The sequence below is a fragment of the Calliopsis andreniformis genome, chromosome 5 (genome assembly GCF_051401765.1).
Source record: "Calliopsis andreniformis isolate RMS-2024a chromosome 5, iyCalAndr_principal, whole genome shotgun sequence".
Taxonomy (NCBI): Eukaryota; Metazoa; Arthropoda; class Insecta; order Hymenoptera; family Andrenidae; genus Calliopsis; species Calliopsis andreniformis.
Genome location: NC_135066.1, coordinates 4,304,189 through 4,323,132, shown reverse-complemented (window position 1 = coordinate 4,323,132; position 18,944 = coordinate 4,304,189). Strand labels below are relative to the sequence as shown.

General features: G+C 43.4%; 3 protein-coding genes across 3 annotated transcripts in view; 2 read left to right on the top strand and 1 right to left on the bottom strand.

Annotated features, from left to right (window-relative positions):
* The window catches only part of Grh (grainy head), a 105,191-nt gene extending 100,408 nt beyond the window's left edge, over nucleotides 1-4,783 (top strand). Inside the window, exons 11-14 of the mRNA XM_076377427.1 lie at nucleotides 45-230; nucleotides 1,046-1,498; nucleotides 3,227-3,291; nucleotides 4,501-4,783. Of these exons, the coding sequence (XP_076233542.1) occupies nucleotides 45-230; nucleotides 1,046-1,498; nucleotides 3,227-3,291; nucleotides 4,501-4,783 (987 nt within the window). The remainder of the gene's footprint in view (nucleotides 1-44; nucleotides 231-1,045; nucleotides 1,499-3,226; nucleotides 3,292-4,500) is intronic.
* Nucleotides 4,784-12,420: 7,637 nt separating this feature from the next.
* On the top strand, nucleotides 12,421-15,880 carry LOC143178671 (serine proteinase stubble). The gene is made up of 6 exons (XM_076377429.1): nucleotides 12,421-12,512; nucleotides 13,521-13,834; nucleotides 14,266-14,720; nucleotides 15,079-15,353; nucleotides 15,419-15,564; nucleotides 15,631-15,880. The coding sequence occupies exons 1-6, from the start codon at nucleotides 12,449-12,451 to the stop codon at nucleotides 15,781-15,783; spliced, it is 1,407 nt and encodes a 468-aa protein (XP_076233544.1). The 5' UTR covers nucleotides 12,421-12,448; the 3' UTR covers nucleotides 15,784-15,880.
* A 217-nt stretch (nucleotides 15,881-16,097) lies between these two features.
* On the bottom strand, nucleotides 16,098-18,594 carry Gwl (serine/threonine-protein kinase greatwall). The gene is made up of 3 exons (XM_076377428.1): nucleotides 18,391-18,594; nucleotides 16,366-18,250; nucleotides 16,098-16,289 (listed from the first exon to the last, which is right to left on the bottom strand). Exons 1-3 carry the CDS (start codon nucleotides 18,592-18,594, stop codon nucleotides 16,243-16,245), a joined length of 2,136 nt encoding a protein of 711 aa, XP_076233543.1. The 3' UTR covers nucleotides 16,098-16,242.
* Nucleotides 18,595-18,944: the final 350 nt, after the last annotated feature.

The following is an 18,944-nucleotide window of genomic DNA, read 5'->3' as shown; positions in this document are numbered from 1 at the left end:
CACGCGAGCTTGCGCGCTCACGAATCGCTGCTTCTGCTTATCAGGGAGCCGAGAGGAAGACCCGAGATGAGGAGAGGAGAGCGGCGAAGAGGAAGATGACGGCGACTGGTAGGAAAAAGCTCGACGAGCTGTACCACTCCGTCACGGAGCGCAGCGAGTTCTACTCGATGGTCGACCTTCACAAACCACCCGTCCTCTTTTCGCCACCGGCTGAGCACACCATCGACAAGGTACTTGTCAAGCCTCCTAATCCAACAGAGGCCAAGTTGATGAAGGAACTACTGGTTCTGTTACTTTTCCCATTCTTGGGGCTATGTAGCTACGAGCTTGGTAGCGCTTTCTTGGAAGCAAAGTTTATCGAGAGAACTTTCGACACAGCTTGCATTTTTAGAATTGAAATTTTGCTAGAGAGATTCCATTAAGACTTTTTGACTATTAATACATTCACAAACGCGATAAACACAGTCGAACACAGTTAACGGGATTTGTAAACCCGTGAACGTGTTAGTTATCCGAGTTGAAGGGTCGATACAAGGCTGTGGCTTGCGATTGGCTTCGATAGTCTCGGCAAACTAACCAGAACTGTGAGAAACGAGCCCTGAAACGTCTGCTACGTAGTATCCACCACAATCCTCTGCTCTCAACACCGCCAAAACTCTCCACTAACCGCAACTCTTGCATCGCCATAACAACCATATACAGCGTCTTCTGAAAATGAGCTGTAGTACCCACTCTATAGAAGTAGCATATCGGCAGACAACTACAGTATACTTGAATGACAAAAACTCTAGAGATCCATAGAACTTCCTAAATTCGTAAACACTTGAACTAAGGAAATCGAGCCTGGCGTTCGATCTCTCTCGAGTAGCTCGCCTAGCTTCGACTCCCACGCAATATTCAGAACCACTAGAAAAGAGTCGATGTTCGTTGCTTCTTTGAAACGTTCCGTGGGTACCCAGACCGATGCCCTCTCGCAAACAGTCGAGAGGCTCGTGCTCGCTGAACGGATAGAGGAAAAAATGTCTTGTTTCTTGTTCCACGACAGTTCTCGACGATGGAGTTGTCGGGCTTCTACGGAGGTGGCGGCGGGGGCGGGGGCGATACAGACACATCGTCCCTGAGTAATGGCGAGGGCGGAGGATTGAAGGCGGGCGGCAGCAGCCCTTACCCTGCCTGTGGCAGACCCAGCCTGCCGGCTCTCAAGTTCCACAACCACTTCCCGCCCGACAATCTGACTAGCCTGCACGACAAGAAGGACTCGTTGCTGATGCAGGTGCAGGAGCTGCAGGGCTCTGTGCTGCAGGGAGTGCAGCAAGCGGGCCTAACCGGCGCGGTCGTCTCTGGGGTCGGGAATCGGTTGCACTTGCAACAACAGCCGCCGCATCTGCGCCCAGCCGACGCCGAGGAGAGGGTCATGCTCTACGTTCGCCAGGAGTCCGAGGACGTGTACACGCCGCTGCACGTCACACCGCCGACCGTCCAGGGACTGTTGAACGCTGTAAGAGACTGTCAAGGATTTTCTTGTTACGACCACGACACGCGGTCACGCTTACACGTACAGTAGAACATGCACAAGCGCTGGCGATTCACGACGACGGTTGTTCCATGCGAAAGTTGTGGCGAAAGCTGGGGTGACCTGAGTAATTGATGTCTGGTCTTACGCTATTACGTGTAGGACACTTTTGAGGATAGGATCTTGAGTTTGAGAAATGATGGGGGAGGGAATTTTTGCTGGTTCGGTGTGAAAGTTGATGGGGACAGGAAAAGGTTACTGTTGTGTCTTAACTTCTTTTTTAGATGTGATTGTTTGTTTATTAATGTGTCAGCGAGAAGTGCAGTAGCTTTTTTCATTGAGGTATCTTTGAAGTTATCTCGCTTTTCCAAGCATCTCATGACTTCAGGATAAAGGTATTGTAATTAATGCACGTATGCAGAACAGGTTGCATACCTTCAGGCGTTCTTACAAAACACATTTTACTGCTGTACCATCAACTAGAACCAGACAAATGTTCCTGTTACCATTTCACTAAAACCAGTTGCACAGTGCCTTATCAAGTCTTGTACAATTTGTTATCATTGGTATCGACGAAACGCCTGCAACTGATAAAATCGTCGCGAATCGCTCTCGTGTCTCTAAACGTAGGAAACGTCTCGCAAGTAGATCTTATAAAGGGCAGGAAAATTCAACTCGGTGAAACGGCAGCTGAAAAAGAAATAGAATTGCATAAGTAAGTCGCGTTAAGCTCGGTTGCGTTTGAAAGCACGCGCTATCGTCTATTTGTGTCATGTCGAACGTATCGAAACCTGCACCCGGTAACAAGTCTCGATAGAAAGCGGAGGGGACCGTTGTTAACGTTAGCTCGCGACATTTAAACTCGCGTTATATCTTGACGCGACTAATTAATCACGTCTCGCTGTCGCGTGGGGCCATGTTCGATTCGAGGCTGGCCCTTAGTGTATGAGTAACGAGTGATGCGCGAGAGTAGCACGAGAGTACGTATATATTCGTACATATATTATATGCCAAGAACCACCACCTATACGAGAGAAGTATTTTTTAGCCATGCATGCCAGGGACAAACACTACAACACCCATTAATTAATACTTGTTGTTGCACACGATCCATTAAGCTGGTAATTAATATTAACCGCGCATGCATCACTCCTCCAAAAATCCTCACAAATTAATAACGCCAACCGATCGTCGCGCACGATCGATTAACCCCTGAGATGCGTGTATAACGATCGATGGTTTTTGAGACGTTAGAGGTGCGTTTGTAACCATTGATCGTAGCTACGGACAGGGTCGCAATTGTTGCAACCGATCCAGTGGCAGAAGAAAAAAGTGGAAAGAAAAATACTTAACTATGGTTTCTCGATGTTCGCGTCCCACTGTCTCCCGTGCGCGTTCCGGTTTTGTCTCTTCAGAAGCGTTGCTCCGTTCATCCCCTGTTCTTCACCCCTATCGCGTGAATTAGTTGAAAATCGAACGAGTCTGTTGCTGAAGAGAACGGGATCCTGTTCATTCCCCTCGTCATTTCCCTTTTATTATCAACTGTTTCTATCTTACTTTGTCTCAACTGTTTCTCTTTTTCTTTCAACCCCCTTTTCTCTAACGCGCGTCGCGCGACGTCCTCGGGACCGAGCACGAGAAAAACCATCGACGACGACGATGGTCCGCAACCACTGTCAAAATTCTAATGTTCTACTTTTTTCTATTTTACAGATTGAGTCAAAGTACAAAATTGCATCCTCGAGTATTAATAACCTCTATCGCAAAAACACAAAGGGGTAAGTTTAGTAGAGTGTCATCTTTACTTGCATGCACCGCCCGCACGTAGTGCATGCCATAATGGTGACATTGCCTTGACTCTCCTCACGCCATGGTGTTTTGGTAGATCGTGCCTTTTTCCGCTGGTGAAACACACCTTCTCTGCGACTTCAACCGTTCGATATCCTCTAATCTAATTCTTTCCGCCTTGGTTACCGCTGCTGCTGCTGTCGCTGTCGCTGATCTCTCTCGTTACCCTCTTTTTAACTCGTAGATCTCGTTCACTCTGCGCTGCACGTGAATCGTTGTTGTCGGGGCACCGATTACAACAAGCTTTCGTGTCTCTTTTCCCCCCCTATGAGCTCCAGACTAATCCACTAATCTCCTCTTGTGCGTTTTCTTCTATTTTTCTTCTGTCACACAAGTGCTCATGCATGCCTGCCTGTTCACCCCTTCGCCCCCTCTGCATGCCTGCGCTCCCTTTACTCGTTGGTTCTCCAGCATGCATTTACCTCTCAGACGCATCCACGCACTCCGTTTGCCTGATTGTATACGTGTGTTTTGTCATTTTACTCTTTGCGTTTTCACTTTCTGCCTGCCACGCGGACTCTTGTCTCGCCGTTTGCCTTGGCTGAACAGCGACCTCGGTGCCATTGCGATGATGGAATCGACAAGCTCGATCGCGAGAACATGTTTTGATAGATAGAACGCGGCTTTGACAAATATAACGATACGAAATCGCGGCGGGATATATGACGAGATAATTGTAGACTTTCGTGACACAGGTATCTCTGTGGAGCAGCAAAGTTATAATTAAATACAGTATTTAAAATGTTTAGAGTCGACCAGTCGAACGATCTTATCATTCGCTAAAGTCTACGGTATTTAGACTATATTAATAGAGTTTTATATTTCATCGCTCACTGTCGCGCCATCAACGTAAACGAAGTCGTTTTACCGGTACTCTACTTAAAATATACTTCACTCACCCAGATCTCCATTAAGTGCGACAGAATTCACCATTCCTGCCCCTTAACACGAAACACAAAGGACCCAGTTACCATACACATTAATTCTCCGTCCCTATGTTGCATTTCTTCTCTGAGAACTTGAATCGTTAAGAATGTAAAAATGAAATCTGAAAAATTCGCCCTAAATTTCAAGCAGGGTAACACCAAGGCTTTTCGTTCCATGATCAATTCTAATGATTCTCTTCTTCACTGTTGCAGAATTACAGCGAAAATTGACGACGATATGATCCGATATTACGTGGACGAGGACCTGTTCCTCCTGGAGGTGAGCCATTCCAGAGTGAATCCTGACCCCAGCAACGACCGCAACCAGAATCCTGGATCGCCAGGCGATCCTGGGGATCCTGGGGATCCCCCTGCTACAGCAGGATACGACGTCACCCTCATCGAGCTACCCTCGTCGCCGGCGCATATAGCTCACTCACCCCTCACGAATTCGGCGCACGGTCACGCGCACGTTCACGAGAGCGGCAACACGTGAACAGAGCGCATGATTCAGGAAGAAAGTAATATAGATATCGTGTAGCTTTTGTCGTGTAAATAAGTCTGAGGGACAGAGCAGCCGCCGATGATCGCGAACGTTCGAAGGATCCTCGACACGGTGCAATGTGAATAGACACTTGACAATTCGACCAGAGAGCTTTTGCAAGGACCTGCAGTTGAAGAATGTTTTGCACAGTGGAAGAAGAAGAAGAAGAAGAAGAAGAAGAAGAAAAAGAAGAAGAAGAAGGAGAAGAAGAAGAAGACCAATAAGGCCAATCGATGACCATAGATTGCGGGCTCATTTCGAAGCAGTTGTTCTGAATGAATGAGTCACGAAGTCGAAGAAGAAGAGGAAGAAAGAAGAGATGTTCACTCATGAGTGAAGATCATTTTCTACGATAAAGAATCGAATCTTTTGCGCGCGTACGTAGTATAGCACGCGAATGGACTGAGGCACTTGTTCGTAACTGTACAATTTAAGAAGTCAAAGGATTTTGTTAGTCGATATATAGTGGTCGTCTTGTGCGACGTCTTAGAAGATAGTCGCTGATGCGATATACAGATTCTCAGGTGGATTTCGTGGATATGAGAGACATTTGATCTGGGTACTAGATCAAGTTTTTGTTTTATTCGCGCGATTGTTACCGCCAAGATTCTTGGTACGCTGTTTTAGATTAGATCTTTTATATATTTCGAACGGAGAGAAAATTATCATTTTTACGGTTAGAATCTTTATTAACTCATATGCACGAAATGCAATGATTCTCAAGGATTCTGTATATGTTTCTATCGCCTTCGATTCGGAGCACAAGCGTCGCGAAAAAGTATGTATATCTCTAGCCAAGCAAAAGGCGACTCGTTATTTTATATATTATATATTGTTTGTTTTCACTTGTGAACAATTTATATCGATGGTTGTTAGCTTAGAGGATGACCGCGTGGCGTCTGAATTGAAACGCGATGGCTATTACGTAAATCAATCAAAATTGATTTAAGGAATCAACCGACCCCCTACCCCTCACCCTCAACCCCCACTCCCCACCCCTCGTTAAATATTAAGTATACGTATGACGTATAGATATGTATATGAAGAGAATTCCACTCTATTTTTTATTGTATCGTCGGTTTAAAGTTTTAATTGTTCATTTGCGCGAATTTGATAAGCGTCGCTATGGAGGTGTTTTACTGTTTAACAAGGAGCATGTTTTATTTTATACCAAGACTCGTGCGTGATTCTTATCGCCGCCATTCCAAGATAGACGGGTGCCATCGAGCATTATTTCTTCGTAGTGGTACGCTCACATACACACACACGACACACACACGTTCAACCATATGTTCTGTCTGATCTTCTCTCTTTTCTTCTTTAAGTTTCCGAAACTGTATAGTGTTATATCGTTCTCAAGATTTAAGGAGTTTCTTGGTAAGCTCTAATACTCCAAGATAGTCGAGAGGAATTCATCTCTCTGCCTTTTTGCATGAACTGTCTATTTTGTATCTCGCTATCTGAGTAGACGTGTACTTATAAGTGTTCGTTTAGATACTTATCATCCAGAATCTCCTAAGTATCCCAGAATCCTTTGATATTATCCAGAGACCAAGTATTACTCAAATACGTAATTTCTATGAACGACCGTAGGACAAAAGGAATTGAGCGATCCTTTAAAGAACTAGTAGAATAGAAATTTCGATAATATCACAGTGAACGTCCCAGTGACCGATGTTTAGGATAGACTAATATAGGTAATCACACTATATTGGTATCTGTAATCAGTTTGTTAGTAACAGGTTTTACCCTCCACGTTAGACAACCCCTCGAGAACAGTATGAAATTTCGATTATCACTCGCTCGGGACTTGTTCGATGGAAAGAAAAAAATTAACGAAAAAAGATCCCTCAGAAATAGAACACTACAAGTTTATCTTGATTACAGCAGAAATTATTCTAGAAAAGGAACATCATCAGTGATTTCAATTTACGTCCCGAGCGAGCTGCGTAAGGCATAGTAGTACTGACTGTTTGCGATTCCACCGTTTTCAATCCGAAAACGACGATAACGTGCCACAGGTGAAAGCGAGCTGTTTTCCACAAAACGTCGGCGTGACTTCATTTTTCTTCACGCAAAGTTACGCCCGTACACGCACAAACATACACACGCTCACCGACCTTAAAACGATAATCATGTAGTTGCGTCTAGATAGGACCCAGGAAGCATCACCATCAAGGATCACCCACACACATACGTACACGCATATCGCGACACCGATATCAAAGCAAGGATCAAAATACGCTTGTAAAATGCATATTATTATATGAGTACTATATTTTGTTACATCTATTTGCAAGACAGCATATAGTTTGATATTATTAATATTATTGATTCTATTGACTAGAGCTATCGTAATACGTATGTAATAATTATTATTATTATTTTTATACAAGGGATGCGTGTCTTCATGGTGCGAGAATGAACGTTAAAGATTGGACCAAACGAGAGCGGAAGAAGAAAGAATGAATGAAGAGACAATTGTGTGCATGAGAGAGAGTCAAGAGAGAAAAAGAGAGAGAGAGAGAGAGCCAGAGAAGAGAGGTGTCCGCATAAACGAAGAAGATTGTTAGCGTTGCTCCATGACATTTTTATCCGTGTAATCTCCCCAAACCTCTTGGAACCGACCGAACATACTTTTGTCATGTGCCGTTGGAACTTGGAGCGAAACGGCTGCGTCGGCGAACGACATCTACTGCTATCGTATGACCCTTTTATTATCATTACGTTTAATAATATTATTAATTAATGGTACATTATGAGAAGGCCGGCCGCGTTACTCTCAGGAGGAGACCTCAATTGGCGAACTGAAATCGGTGCGCGACACCTCGACCAGGGGGAAGAACCAGAAACGCCATTCTGTCCTTCCCCTTTTTCAATTTTTTTATCTCTCGTGGTCTGTACGTTAAGATTAGCGTTAAAAGCATTCGCAGAGCGCATTTGCGGTCTTCTCGTGTTCGTGTAACCCCAGCCGTCCCGATAATCTTCGTACTTAAACGACGTAAACAACGATGCGGAACGCAGCCCCGACTGGGCTTCGCCTTATTCGTTAAGAGACATGAATGCCCGTATAGAAGCGGAGGGATGTTGAAGCAGGCCGATCGATTCGGGCCTGCGACGCGCCACACAGTGCACGCTGTTCCGTCTCGGGGCCCGTGAAGGCCGATCATGTCGCGGAACAGCGCACAGAGACGCGGCGAATACCGATAATATAACCGTTTTCGCGTTGTCTTGCCATCGTGAGATTGTGCCAGAGGTGATATTATATTACGCTGTTTATTGCAAACAATAAATATTATATTAGTACGTTTTATAAATTGGGGGTCTTTTTATTGTTCTGTACAGGAGAAGGTAGGGGGTTTGTGAGGGAGCTGTAAGGAGAAAAGGAAGGCGTTTGTCAGACTATCGGTATTAGGGAATTAATTGGATTTCTACAGTGCTTTTTTTCAGACTTTTCTACTGAATTTTATAGAGATTTATTAAGAATAGAATGAAATACTTTGAGTTTCAAGTTCTAAGGAGTTTAGAGATTAAGTGATATGAGATCCTCTAGTATTCCTATATCCTAGATTCCTTGAGGCCCTCAGATTTTTGGAGTTTAGAAATTATTAATATTAAACCTGACAAATCTGATAAGTCTCATAATAGAACCTACAATATTTCAGTTTTTCTAACAGCAGCAGTTTATAACACTATAAATAGTATCTTATATAAACGAATATTTTATCCCGTACTGTGGAAACGTTAGGATATTTTAGTAAAACCTGTTAGGTAGGAATCTAATAAAAGGACCTCATGGGTGGAAAGTCGTCAGAAAGGACGAAATAAGATTCTCCTTTAAAAAAAATCAGACTGCCATAAAATTGGACGAATCAAAGATATCTAACAAGCTTCTAGGGAGGTTCACACCCATTTTAGCGATGACGTATTCTAAGTGAATTAGACACATCGCTATTCTCTTTTAAATAGGACTGCATTGTTATTCAAATTCCACCGTCTATTGAAGAAGTGGAACTCACAAAATTTCCTTCGACTCCATTGGGAGTTGAAAATCAAAAGTCTCTCCTTAGAGATTTGATGTATTTATGTATCTTACGCAATCTGCAAAAGCTATTTAGATCAGCGGTTGTCGATCCCGCGCTGAAACACGATCGATAAGATTGGCATCCTCTGTAACAAGTCCGTACTCGCGTTCCCGTCACCTAATCGCAAAGACATCATACGAGTACGATCGTGTGTGAATACACGACCTTGTACGGGGGCACTGGCCCTGCCATGAGTTATCTGTATACATGGTGCTTTCAGTCGCGATCGTTTGAATTCCTTAATGGTCAATAACTCACGAACCAAGGGGGTGGTTCTTATATAACCACCATTAGCATTGTATTCATGACTTCTAGAAGTAGGCACAGATTCCTTACAAAATGTGACACAATTTCGAGAAGAATTTCACTGTTCTAGAATGGAGACCAAGAGAAAATGTGATCTTAATGAAGCTTTTATAATGGCCATTGATAAGCTGATCGAATTTGGACTTAGGCCTGAGAAATTGGGTCGATAGACTCTATGTGTTGTTCTTAGAAACAAACGTGGAACTAATTTATCCTGAGAATTCTTTTTTAAATTTAAGTTATTAAAATTGTGAAAGAACACATTTTTTAAAGTAAGTAATAACATCCCTCGACCCAAAGGAAACAATAATTCTTAGTACAGACCTACCAAAGCGTCATGTATTCTATCACCTGCACAGTGCCAGCTTCAAAACGAGTTCGCTATCAGAAGGGGAGTGCTTTAATACTGTTTACGAGCGTGTAATAAAAAACAACCCTGACGCAACCGGTTTCCCCTGAGGAGGAACAAGTTGTAATCCAACGGTGGCGCCAATGCAAAATTCTGAAACAAATTTCACATGTGTGTACAACATCAAACATTCTCACGAAGAAGCAGAACTCCGATGAGTCGTCGAACCCCGACAAATTCTTCTGCAAGCGTTGGGTAACCGCAACCAAAATACCCAATTCATACAGATGAGGAAATTCTGCTCAATTCTCGGAGTTGACTATAGACACGTGTATCTTTTGTACACTATAAATCGTTTCAATATTTAAATCAGTCACGAGACAAGGGATCCTGGTGAAGAACCACAGAACATGGCTCGTCTTCAGACATGAATTTCTAATAACGCAACACGCTGAGAAAAAAAGACGTTAGAAATTGAAATTCCACGCCTGATCGGACTGAAATTAAAGATTGTGATTTCCTTGGTGTCCGTCGTGACATCGGTTCGCAATTAAGGGAATGAAGATAGCATCGTTAAAGGCGCTATTAAGTTTCTGCTACCAGAAGCAACCAGAGACTAGACAATGAACTCATCGATTTTCTTAGAACTCGAGGATCAACGATCCGAAATGTCCCACTCTCAATGGACCCACGAAAATAGCTCTGGAATATTTTCAGATTGGTCCGGTTTGACGACTTCAATAAAAATCCCTTCATCAGTTATTAAACTCCTGTTTAACTCCTAATTTGTAAGACTTGAAAAGTAGCTAGAAATTTACTTGTGGGTTTGGTTTATTTTGCAATCGTAGACTTTACACAAAAAAATTGCAAGTTAATCTCGATATTTTAAGGCGAATTTAAGAAAAATTAGTTTCTTCGGAAGAAGAGAGAAAAAGTAGAGTTTGACTGTTGTAAACATGCCAGGGATGCTAATTATGATAAATGGACCCTCGATGCAAATTATTAATGGCCTCTGCGAAGTGAAGACGAGAGGTGCAGGAAAAAAGTCAAGTTTCGCCGTGTATCCTCCCCTTGCCCTTTAGGGAACAGTTCATTGAACCGTGGAATGTGAAGTTACGTCCATCTCAAGGACTGGAACCGTCTTCTTTTATTCTTTTTTCCCCTCGGAAGACCGCCCTTGATATTATGTTTTCGTGAGAGAGGCCATCGCCTCGCTAACTTGTATGAACTGCACATTTCTCTTAAAAAATCTTTCAAAAAGTCATAACAGGTCTGTTATAAAAAAATCCTAATTAATTTTTAACGATCTTTATGTAATAATTCTAATAACTAAAGTAGTTTAACGTCGACGTACTTCGAAAACAGCATTACTACAGACATACGATTTTATTTACTTTTTTAGCTGTTCCTGTACCATAAGATTAACCCCAAGCAATACAACCGGAAGTACTCCGTAGATACGGTGATTTCAAGTGAATAGCGCCAATCAACTCAGTCCACAGTAATTAATAATATCAGCCATAAGTACCTTTGTACCTTTTTAAGTACAGACAGGAGATTGCTCATCCATGGGTGTGTGTGCACTGTACAGATCGATTTATAAAAATTCCATTCATCGTGGTCAGAAGGAAATGCACGCACGTTGGCATCCGCGATGGTGCACGAGGATCACGCGAGGCTGGCAAGTTCACGGCCGTCCCTTACGCGCAGCCTTCTCCTCGGCCTCTTCAAGGCCAGTTCGAGGATCGGTACTCTCTATGCAAATGCCCTCGAGCTCGACATTTGTGTTCGACAGGCGATCCAAGCGAGCGACAAATCAACGATGAGCTGGTTCCGTCACATAACTCACCTTACATAATCATCCACGCGAAATTTCTGTAGCAGACAGATCGTGAGCGGCCACGGAGAACGAGATCCGTCCCAATTTACATATTCTTGATTCATGTCCGATAGCAGTAGCCAGGCAGCCCGTTATTAGGACGAAGAGATTGAATACAGATTCTTGGACTGACAAATTGTATCGTTAACAGAGCACTCAAGGAAAAATGGGGACCAAGATGAATGTTAATGTCGATGGCAGGATGACAGACATTTTGGAGCCGTTAGTCGGACTGATTACTTTGTTTTGATCGTTGTGGACCGTCGAATTTTTTGGTCGATGGCCTAATGTTTTGGAGTGCTAAGTGGAGCATGAGACACAGAAGATAGCAGAACTATGATTCTATCTCTATTTATATATAATAAATATAGAAATTATTTCAAAAGACACTTTCTCAATGAAGTGCACTCTAGAAATTTTTAACTGCATGTAAGCTTGTCTAGGTCTTGCACATCCCCCATAAAGGTGCATCAAAACAAACCAATAAAGATATCCGCAATCCAATAAAATAAAATTGAAACTACCCTGAACAAATGATTGATGAAACAGCATTCTTCGAACTCGCAGAATAATCAGTGTACCGTCATCTTCGATTCCCGATCGTGCCATCCGCCCACCCTTTCCCTTATAGTAGCCCGAGGTGGTCAGCGAACGCTAAAAGAGTAAGAGGAGAACCCGATAACTCCCAGTGACTCGTATCGAACCTGCTAGGGGCAAAGAACAGCAGAGAGAGCAACGAGAGGGGAGGACGAGCCCGTTATAAGCTCGAGCACCGGCTATTCAGCACCTTAGCAACTTAGTGTCGGTCACAGGATCCCTACTGGTAACAACAGAGCCCTATCACTCGCGTCCTCGCTTCCTCTACGTTCTTGTGTGCTGTTTTCCTGATAGAATCGTGCTTGGATCGACAACACCGGATGTTGTCGCTCAAGATGCTACTCCTGGTGCACATTGTCGCCGCGGTCTTGATGGTCGTTGGAACCGATGCAAACACCGTGATGAAGACGAACTTTGATTCAACCCTGGACTTTGAGGATGATGATAGCGCGGTGGTCATTGAAGGTAAGATAATTTGTAATGATTCTGTATGTTTCATTTAGAATTCAAGAACAAGTGCATCTTGAAATATTATCGATATTAATAATTATGTGGTACCACTCGGTCTTCCACTTTATTGGTACCTAAAATCGATTAATAATTGAGTAGGAAAAATTTGTTGCCCCAAGTTTGCCTCAAATTATCAAAATATTAGTCTCAGTGATCTTAGAATCGTTTGTCACGAGAATGACAGCACGTGCTAGCAATCGAAGGTGAATATCGACAAACGATCATCTGTGCGTTCTGTATATGGCAACCGGAAGTCTTCCAGGCGCCTCGTCGCCGTCATACGCGCGCACCCGCGTGTGTCCTGGGTCACCGAACTCCCTCACACTTAGGAGAATCTGTATGGAATTTTGCAGTATTATATTTTGGTCTCAATGAATGCACAAAAGGTTTTTGGATGATAAATAAAAGCCGTGTGTTTCACTGTCCTACAAGGGATCATTTTCTTTATTCTTTACGATTAGAATTCTCTGCAACAATAGGACGTATCAGAATGTGTCTTGGCGAGCGTGAGGAGAATACATTTGCTCGGTTGCGTGTACAATTGGTAATACGTTGCACATAATTCAATGTAAATGTATAAAGTTCGTTCGGTGACCCCGAAGACACTCCGCTGAAGTGATGCACGTAAGCGTTAGAATCTTTCACGTTTACACGAGCTCGTTCCGTGAAATGTAAGTAGCAGGTGAAGAGTTTCTATGGTGTCAATCACACCCTTTTCTCGTAAAAAGAAAAGTATTTGCATAACATTACACGGCGCTACGCGACAGGGACAATCTGCATTCATTACAATGAAGTAGACGATGTCATTCTTTGTCAGACATTGTCAAGGTAGACGTGCACATGCTAGTACGTGCTCGAGGCAAATAATTTCTTGATAAACATGGTAACGTGGTTTATCCTTTGCACTAAATTCTTCAGGAAGAATGTTTTTCTTATTACTAATCGTATTGTGTCTTTACACAGCTGCCAGCGACTTGAACACTGGATTAGAGTCAAGAAGCAGTCGAGGCATTCTCTGGAATGGAATTTCAAGTCCTGAATCCTGTCTGACTGCAAAGGGTGAGATTGGTCATTGCACCACCTTCAAAGAGTGTTATCCTTACTTCAAGATCCCTGATCTAAGCCCCCTCGATGGCTGGATCCTCGGTGTCTATGATACCTGCAGCTACGTTAACAGTTTTGGCCAGACAAGTTTTGGAATCTGCTGTTCCAATGTACTTCCAGTTGTCACCCCACCTTCGGATAACAAGGAGGATCCCATTATCGAGGATTCTCAGGTAAATTAATTAAAACTCCTACAGCAACAAATATTGGTAAATTAGTCATACTCTTTCCCGGTAGAAAAGTGTAGACATAAGTTTTGAGAGGTGTTCCTAGAACAGAAGGTAGAAACAAAAAACTCAATCTCTCACCTGGGTTCAGTTATTTACTAGGAACTCGTGAAAATAATACGTGATGCGAATCGAAAACGTTAGATCCAGCGTAGAAAGTCTTGCTACAGAGCTATCAAACAACGGACGCAGTTTCGCAAACTTTTACAACTTCGCCATGTCCAATTTCAGTTCATTACAATTCATTATTTTACTGCCATATCCAATCTCAGTTCATTACTCCTCCGGTAGCAAATCTTTGCCAACTCTAATTCCGCGGTCTGATTGCATCCCACGGAGAAGTTAACTAAGTATCCTACACGTTTCAGGGAAATCAGGATAAAAAGGACGAGGCGGCCTTAAAACCAAGGCCACAGGTGCCAGGTACCTGGCCACCGCCGATACCGACGCATCCACCTCACCACACACAGCCAGCATTACCCACTCATCCACCATACTTCCCAACAATCTCCACGTTGAAACCAGTTTCCACGACGAAAAAACCCGGCCAGGCGACGACTTGGCCGACGAAGAAACCTACCTGGTGGCCAGGTGCACCGACCGTGCCAGCCACTACCCAGAAACCCTCGAACGATGGTTCTTTTGGCGTCGATACGTCTAAATGCGGGGCGAAGAACGGTGCTCAAGACGAGGAGCGGATTGTGGGTGGACAAAATGCTGACCTGGGCGAGTGGCCTTGGATGGCGGCGCTCTTCAACGGAGGACGACAATTCTGTGGCGGTTCACTCATCGACGATAAACACATTCTCACAGCGGCTCATTGCGTTGCCAAGTAGGTCTTCGGAAGGCGCACAGCATGACAAAATGACCTGGACTCTAGTAGAGATTTGGGACTTTCACAGCGTCATACGGCTCTTACTGTCGAAACTTTCAGGTGTAAACTGTGTCCTTGTGGAAGAAACATCCTGACGTTTCGTTAGCATTGCAAGTGGCTTCATCAGACAGTCAAGAGACACACTGATACATATAGTATCTCTTGACTTTCTAATTAAACCATCTACAATGCTAACAAGAACTTTGGACTCTTGCTTTCCGATAGGATTAGTAGATTGCTTACTGAACTAGAATATACTTGGTAGCGTCTGCACTGGGAATACACTTGAACTAAATACTGGTTTCAATGTTTCCAGTATGAATCCATGGGACGTGGCCAGACTAACGGTCCGCCTTGGTGATTACAATCTCAAGACCCACACGGAGATCCGGCATATCGAGCGACGAGTGAAACGAGTTGTCAGACACAGAGGCTTCAATCTACGTACCTTGTATAACGACATCGCGCTATTGACCCTCAGCGAACCTGTTCAATTCTCGGAACAAATACGCCCGATCTGCCTACCGAGTGGCTCTCAGCTGTACTCTGGGAAGTCTGCTACGGTCATCGGCTGGGGTTCCCTCCGAGAAAGTAAGGATAATGTAATGTAATGCCTGCTTAGGTGAATTTGTGTTAATAATGTTTAATTTTTTTAGGTGGACCACAACCAGCGATACTTCAAGAGGTATCAGTACCCATCTGGACGAACAATGAATGCAAAGTGAAATATGGTGCAGCAGCACCTGGAGGTATAGTGGATAGCTTTATATGTGCAGGAAAAGCTACAAAGGATTCTTGTTCGGTTCGTATAGCGATGTTTTACTCTTACCTTCTACTTGGGCTTTGACTAAATTAATATTTGTTACAGGGTGATAGTGGCGGTCCCCTGATGGTGAACGACGGACGTTGGACGCAAGTTGGTGTCGTCAGTTGGGGTATTGGATGCGGCAAAGGCCAGTACCCAGGCGTTTACACGCGAGTAACGCACTTCCTGCCATGGATCTACAAGAATCTGAATTAAACATGAACATAACAGAGGATAGAACATTCCTGCCTAATAAAGTATTCCGGTTTATCACTCTCGCCGTCATCCAACCGCGACACATCGTCATTAGACTCATTAAATATCAGATACGTCTCTTTTCGTAGACGTATATAGATAATAGCTTTCACTTCCTCCATTAGGAATACCATCGACGCTCGCCTTATCTACGTAATCGTGTAATTTGCTCCATTTCCCTCCAATCACGAATAAAAGAGCAGAGAAAAGGTAGTCATTAAGCCACGAATCAAAAACTTCGCATAGGAATAAACTGATTACGCAGACATTACAAGACGTAACAAAATATTTTATAGTATTATACATATACAACTATATAAAAAATAGTTTTACAATATAACAGTTCTTGCATTAATGGCTCTATTCCCTGTCACAGAGCAAGCCGGATATGTTCAAAATTTACTAACTCGGTGCTGCAAGTCACGTGTCGCAGTTGCTCACATTTAGATGTTGCATAATATTCCGAGCTGAAACAAGAAAACAACAAAGTAAGATAATTCATAGTTATCAAGACACATTTACATGATTTATCTGCACGATTACCTTGGAAGTAGCATGTATCGTAATTGTCATCGGGCTGCGGAATGAAAGGCGGCACCGCTTTCGACGGCTCGTTCCAAGGGAAGTCCTGGAAGAGCCTCATGATCCGTACCTCCTTCGCGGAAGGCCGATCTTGTTGGTCGAGAGTAAGAAGCGCGTCGATTGCCTCCGTGGCAGCCGACGACAAGGCTTCCTCATCTTCGGGCCAAGGAACGTCCCTTGCTAGAATATTCGCGAACACAGCTTGTGGTGTCTCGTCGTTAAATGGTGGAACTCCGGTGCAAAATTCGAATAAGCACACGCCCAGCGCCCACCAGTCTACCGCAGGTCCATGACCTTGCCTCAAAAGCAACTCTGGAGCGAGATAATCGGGCGTTCCGAGTATGCGATCGTCTGACCTGTTCACACCAGGCTGACCACCCCTTCTGACAGACTTTGGGGTTCTATAAGGGGTGTAACAATTGCTGGATGTTGCTGGAGTTTTAATAGGAGATATACCCTGAGGAGAACGATGCTCCTCAGAGGTACTATCTTCCGACATGTCGGGAACTGAGTGTGATGCAAGAGACGGTGGAAGTTGAAATCGTGTAGCCTTAATCAAGGGCGCCGTCTCCTCTTTGCATTTCTCTTCTTTTTCCTCGCTGTGACATCTCTGTTTTATGGACGACACGGGTGTACTAAACGCGACCCTTCCACTAGATCCGCTATTGTGTCCTTCAGTTGCATTGCTGATGTTATTCGTCTGCTTTAGCGATTCAGATATAGAAGGATCTATTGGACTCCTGGAGAATATACACCCACGATTCTTTCTTTTTGGTGTTTTGTCAACCTCCAATTCCATTGCGTTTATCTCGCAAGTTAAACCAGTCGCTCCCCCAGCCGCGGCTCTTTTCCTCTTCGCTCCTCTTGTAAGTGTACCTGCACATGTACTCAGCGGACTAGTGTGAAAAAGAGCTTGCTGAGATTGCTCAGCCTCCAGTGTAGACTCATCTTCTTCCTCCAAGTTGTTATTAAGTTGACTATTCCCACGAATAGAGGACGCTTCACATGTGTGATAGCTTCCTGAGCTACTCTCTTGTCCATCATCGCCATTCGAGAGGAAATTTTGCTCTAATCGTTCTCCAAGATGAAGGTCTTCAGCAGATTGAAATGGTGTGATACCAGACACCCGAGAATAATCTACTGACGCTGGAGAAACCGCTGAATTAGGAGACGATTGGACTTTGGTGCAATTCTTTTGCAAGGCAGAAAGCAAATTGACACTAGGCATGCTTTCGCTACTGAGATTAGACTCGCTGGTGGATCTCTGTCCAGAGCCAAAGGATAAATGTGAAGTCAACGAAAGAAGCTGTCCAGGAGTTCTAGTGCAAAGGCTGGGCGTACAATTTACTAAATCGGATATCTCAAGATCCCTATGTAAGGATATCTTGCTGAGGCCAAAATCTGTAAGTTTCACATGCCCTTCTCTTGATAACAGCATGTTGTCTGGTTTCAGATCTCTATGCACAATGCCGTGAGAATGGAGGTACTCTAATGCAAGACATGCTTCGGCAGTATAAAACGCTGCCATAGGTTCTTCCATGTACCCATATACGCCCAGTAAACTTTTAAGATCTCCACCTACCATATATTCCATCACTAAGTAAATACTGGTAACAGATTGCAGCGAATAAAATAATTGCACGCAATAAGGACTATGTGTTAAGGCTAACGCATTACGTTCAATTACTACTTGAGAAGCCATGTTCTTGTTTATCATTTCATTCTTCTTCATGACTTTAATTGCATAAACTTTCTCTGAGTTTGACTTTTTGTATCCCAAGAACACTTTGCCGAACGCTCCGCGACTTATGGGCTTCACGATCTTAAAATCATGAATTTCTGGTACCTGAATATTAAAAATAACATATGATACTAAAATCTATAAAATTCACAATTTATTTTATTCATGAAATGTCAGAAAATGTGAGCTTTATATACAACACTGGTTAAGCGATCTTAACAAGTTGAAAAATTAAATAATATTACCTTCGCCGTAGGATTGACAATCTTCGAGATGGTGTTAAATATGGAATTGTCGATTTGTCTGTTGGCCGATGCCTGTTGCGGTGTACATTCCCCATACGGAATATCGCGTTCGTTTTCCTTGTCATAATTCTCGTTGTCTGTCTCGTTGCTTTGGTCATTACCATCTAAACGTGAATCTGGCGAATCAATCGCCGCCTCTTCCATTTAAAAAGGTAACCTAAGCAGGACGAAGTCACGAACTCGTGCAATAGAATTTTTTTAAAATATTCAACTTCAACTCATAAAATAATCCCGTGGCTCCAAACACGCCAAGTTTCATTCATCCTTCATTCATTTTCGACGTGTTTCGCGTACGCACAGAAATATATTTTAACGGTCAACTGACATTTTTGAAAGTCAACATGAGCACGAGCGTGTCGGAACATGCTTCGACATTTCAAGTTTAAAATCATCAAGGCTGCCAATAGTAACTCGTTTCCACTAATTAACTCAGAGTAATTGAAATCAAACGTGATTAGTAACGAACATAAATTTCCACAGAATTGTAAGTTCTG

Bases quoted from the DNA above. Each gene is read 5' to 3' on its own strand.
- LOC143178671 (XM_076377429.1), top strand. From the start codon at position 12,449: ATGAAGACGAACTTTGATTCAACCCTGGACTTTGAGGATGATGATAGC. The intron at 14,721-15,078 runs GTAGGTCTTCGG...CAATGTTTCCAG, and splicing joins GCGGCTCATTGCGTTGCCAA to TATGAATCCATGGGACGTGG. The intron at 15,354-15,418 runs GTAAGGATAATG...TAATTTTTTTAG, and splicing joins CTGGGGTTCCCTCCGAGAAA to GTGGACCACAACCAGCGATA.
- Gwl (XM_076377428.1), bottom strand. From the start codon at position 18,594: ATGGAAGAGGCGGCGATTGATTCGCCAGATTCACGTTTAGATGGTAAT. The intron at 18,251-18,390 runs GTAATATTATTT...TTTAATATTCAG, and splicing joins TTGTCAATCCTACGGCGAAG to GTACCAGAAATTCATGATTT. The intron at 16,290-16,365 runs GTAATCGTGCAG...TTCTTGTTTCAG, and splicing joins CGATACATGCTACTTCCAAG to CTCGGAATATTATGCAACAT.